At 50.0% G+C, this 4,761-nt stretch overlaps 1 protein-coding gene across 1 annotated transcript in view; it reads right to left on the bottom strand.

Annotated features, from left to right (window-relative positions):
• Positions 1-2,624: 2,624 nt before the first annotated feature.
• The window catches only part of LOC310954835 (coiled-coil domain-containing protein 85C-A-like), an 11,490-nt gene continuing 9,353 nt past the window's right edge, over positions 2,625-4,761 (bottom strand). The window contains exons 3-5 of the mRNA XM_083924522.1: positions 4,460-4,552; positions 3,714-3,812; positions 2,625-2,977 (exon numbers count right to left, since the gene is read on the bottom strand). Of these exons, the coding sequence (XP_083780648.1) occupies positions 2,888-2,977; positions 3,714-3,812; positions 4,460-4,552 (282 nt within the window). The 3' untranslated portion in view covers positions 2,625-2,887. The remainder of the gene's footprint in view (positions 2,978-3,713; positions 3,813-4,459; positions 4,553-4,761) is intronic.

Raw genomic sequence — 4,761 nt, 5'->3', positions numbered from 1 at the left:
GCTGTGTGTTCTACTGTAGTGTTGCAGTTGAGCCACTAGAGGTCAGTCTACTCAAACATAAACAGCCTCATTTTCCAAATCAGCTGTAAATAATAAAGCTTAACTCTGCTGCTGCTCTTCTGTGAATGACAACAATTTATGAAATGAATCATATTCACGCAATAATCAGTCTGAATCACGTAAATCAGTGAAATAAGAAATGCATTAACAGCTGATTTACACACTGAAATTCACCATAAGATTAAAACAATGACGTTTTGACCGTCACACATAAAAGACACAAATAAAGTTGACCTACATTTTATTCCAAAATCATTCATTTTGTTCCATATCACTATGATATACTGATAAAATACATTTTTCAGCTACTACAGCTTATTTAAAAATATAAAAGCATGCTTCTCCATTGTGACTTATGGGAAATGTGTGTTTTTAAACCGTGTCACAGAGGAAACAGTTCATCATAACTCAAACGTCGACATTAAAAATGCAACTCATTCAAACGTATTTTCAAAATAAAACGTGTGTAACTGTCACGGCGACGGTTGTGAGTGTATTGGGGGTGATGTGGTTTTCAACAATGGTTCATTTTCCAATTTGGAATCTACTGATTATTGTCGATTAAAAACAATTAAAGCTTCATTAGAAACATCCGTGAGCCGCAGATGTTCTTCTACGTCACGCACAGGTGCGAGTGTCGTGTGCTGCTGCGTTAGCTAAGCACACGTTAGCTACCGAACACACTGGCTACATTCAGATCCGTGCACCAAACTTTAAAATGCACACGTTCACTAAAGCACTAACAGGACATAAAGACGACACAACGGGTTTGTATGAGGACGACGTGACATCCTTTTGAAATAGAGACGATTGTGATCGAAGTAGGTAGAACGGGAGCGTATCCATGGTCCCCGGGTTCAATGTTCCCCACTTTGTTTGTGACCTGGGAACAACCCCCTAACCCTGACCCTAACACTACCCCCTAACCCTGACCCCAACACCACCCCCTAACCCTGACCCTAACACCACCCCTAACCCTGACCCCAACACCACCCCTAACCCTGACACCACCCCCTAACCCTGACCCTGACACTACCCCCTAACCCTGACCCTGACACTACCCCCTAACCCTGACCCTAACACTACCCCCTAACACTACCCTCTAACCCTGACCCTAACACTACCCTCTAACCCTGACCCTAACACTACCCCCTAACCCTGACCCTAACACTACCCCCTAACCCTGACCCTAACACTACCCTCTAACCCTGACCCTAACACTACCCCCTGACCCTGACCCTGACCCTAACACTACCCCCTAACCCTGACCCTAACACTACCCCCTAACCCTGACCCTAACACTACCCTCTAACCCTGACCCTAACACTACCCTCTAACCCTGACCCTAACACTACCCCCTAACCCTGACCCTAACACTACCCTCTAACCCTGACCCTAACACTACCCCCTAACACTACCCTCTAACCCTGACCCTAACACTACCCCCTAACCCTGACCCTAACACTACCCCCTAACCCTGACCCTGAACACAGGGTTAACCCCGGTAGAACCTAGCACTGCAGGAATAAATCAATCATGGGCCAAGTTTGGGGTTCGGCTGATGGGGGTGTGGGTCAAATACAGATTCCCTGCAGAAAAAACAAACAAGCAAGAGAAGTAGAAGTGTCAGAAATGTAGCTTCTGGTAGCTAGTTGTTTAAGCTAGGTCAGCTAATTTGATCATTTGTAGTGTGATGGTCTTTTGTCACGTACGCTCAAAAGAACCAAGGTAGGAATAAAGCTTTCACAACTAGATCGATCAAAAAAAAGACATTTTTATAATTCAAACATAAGACAAAAATGTTGTGTAAAGCGCTCGCAGTGGTGTCGCTCTCCTGTTAGCTTTCCCGTAAAAATACGACTCCCTAGCATCTACTTTAGATTCGACACTAAACATTGCAGTGAACTAACGCGTGTCCTCAAAATCAACGAAGCGAGAGAGGTAAGATGACTAAAAGATGCTGAGAAGACGACGACAGAAGAGTTACTGGTTTGCCGGAGTCTGCTGAAGGCCTCCGTCCCACGACCTTATTTTCAGACTTGCTCGTCGTCCCGCTGTGCAACCAAGTATAACCGTCCCCGCCAGAGTGGGACCACGAGCACAAGGCGCACCGCCAAGGGAGGGAAACCCAGAGCGGGGATAGTGAGGTCCCACCGCCACCGGGTAAGAGATCGGGTCACACCAGAGGCCCACAGACAACAGGGCAAACTCCTAAATTAAGGGGAAACTGAGTTTTGAGAACTACGAGCCCGTGTTGAGCGACGTGCGAGACAGCGAGACGTCACGGCGAAGCTTCAAACCGTCCCCGTTGTCCCGGCTCGGCTGGTCGTATCACTGGAAGATGGGGTCAGGAAGGGGCTCGGTGAATGGCGTGGGCAGTTCAGAAGACAAAACGTAGCGGAACTAGCGACCCAATGGAGCAGCGAAGTGTACCTAATAAAGTGGCCCGCGAGTGTTTGTTTCCAACGTTTAAGTATGAATTTGTACGTGCGTCATTGTTGAGATCTACTGAACCATTACGGAGATGTTAAGGTGAAAGTCTCTGGTTGTTTGGCGTCTCAGTCCATCACCCTACGCCCTGGTGACGGTCGCTTACGTTTGAGTCCTTTCTACCGACCCAGACTACAAGATCGCCCGCTTCGCGTCCATTTGCTACATGGTTGTGACCGCCGGCCTTCCAGTGTTGTGCGTTTCATCCCTACGTCCTGGCTGACGGAGATGGATATCCAATGTGACGCGGTTTAACTCCGGCTGGGGAGGCAGGAGCTCCACAGCCAGGAGAGTGGAGGTGTTGGGACCCCCGGGGGCGTCCCGCGGTGTCCGACAGCTATAAAGGCTCTTTGGAGCGGCTGCCTGAGAGCTGCTGTTCGATGGAAGGCTTGGATCCAGCAGCATCGCCCAGTTTCCTCCAAACCACCTGAGAGGGAGGAACAACAGTGTCAAACGTCGACATCAGATCCAATCAAAGTGTCACAACCCCAAGGAAGTCAGTCACAGGAAACACCCGGTGACAGGAAGTGGAATTCACCCCAAACAACTCATTTAACATCTGGTAAATGGACTTTAATGGACTCTACATACCGTCTAATCATTCACACCACATTCACACACCCATGCGCAGCAATTCAGGGTTCAGTGTCTTTCGCAAGGACACGTCAACATGTGGACTGGGGGAGCTGGGGATCGAACCGCCGATCTCTCCAAATGCAGGACGATCCACTCTTCTACTGACCCACACCCCCCATATGCAACCAACAACCACAGATACCACACTCGCACTCCGCTGCTATTATTATGATGTGTGTGTGTGTGTGTGTGCGTGTGTGTGTGTGTGTGTGTGTGTAAGAGACATTTACAGACTGAGGACCTGTAAGTGTGTGTGTGTGTGTGTGTGTGTGTGTGTGTGTGTGTGTGTGTGTGTGTGTGCGTGTGTGTGCGTGTGTGTGTGTAAGAGACATCTACAGACCGACTGAGGACCTGTAAGTGTGTGTGTGTGTGTGTGCGTGTGTGTGTGTAAGAGACATCTACAGACTGACTGAGGACCTGTAAGTGTGTGTGTGTGTGTGTGCGTGTGTGTGTGTAAGAGACATCTACAGACTGACTGAGGACCTGTAAGTGTGTGTAGGTGCATTCTGTCTGATATTGAAACCTACGTTGCACATCTCTCTGACGATGGCCTTCTCGTTCTCGTTAAGATCTTCATCATATTCCTGCGAGCACGGCCTGTCCATCTTCTCATGGACCTCCAGCACCTACACACACACACACACGCACACGCACACACACACACGCACACACGCAACACAAAATACGTTAGCACGTTTCACAGCTAAAGTCTGGTTCCTTTGACCAGTGTGAGTGCAACCGTACCACGTCTAGGAGCGGCACGCTTGCCGTCCACGGCCCGTTTGGGAGAGGTGGGCTTTAGTAAAGCACGTTTGCACGTGTACGAGCACGAGCGTGCGCACGTGTACGAGCACGAGGCCTACGGCGGTTCTGAGGTCATTTCCTGTGCGCCTGTTGGGACGTAGAAAAAAGAAGGAGGGACCATGCGCGGACATTTCAAACAATGGCGGTGAAAGGTTCACGTTGGTGTGATGCGGAGGTGGAGTGTTTACTGCAGATTTGGTCGATGAAAAGATTCAAAAACAGTCGACAAGACGCACAAAAACTCCGAGGTCTACGGAAAGATCTGGAAACAAAGCCACGCATCGCCATGACGTCATCAATGCGTGTGACGTGTTACGGCGTGATGACGTATAGGCAGCAAGAAGCATTCTCCGAGGCCCAGGTAGTGTGAGTACAAACGGGCCTGGAGGGGGGGACAAGGACCCTAAAGCACGGGGCACGGGACGGAGGCACAGTGGGAGGGCGCCCTTAATGCTCACACAGGACCTACCTTCATTGCATGGACTATAGCTTCTGGTTTCTGCCCGGTCGGGAGGTAGAGCCCCGTGGAGGGGGGGTCACCGCTGGAGGTGGGAGCAGCACCCTGGGGAGGCAGACAGAACCCTCTGATCACCATCACAGAGTAAACAGAGACGAGTGCACGTAGAGACACTGAAGCAACAAGCAGCAGGGAGAGAGATCAAGACAACTCTGTGGAAGACAGGAAGAGGGAGGACAGGGGACGCTGTCAGAGGAGGCAGCAGCGCCGCTGACGCAGGCAGGTGTGTGTTCCCATGGCGACAGGAGGTGCAG

The sequence above is a fragment of the Echiichthys vipera genome (genome assembly GCF_963691815.1).
Source record: "Echiichthys vipera genome assembly, chromosome: 12".
Classification (NCBI taxonomy): Eukaryota; Metazoa; Chordata; class Actinopteri; order Perciformes; family Trachinidae; genus Echiichthys; species Echiichthys vipera.
Note: the sequence above shows the minus strand (reverse complement) of the source record. Positions and strands in the feature narration are given on the sequence as shown.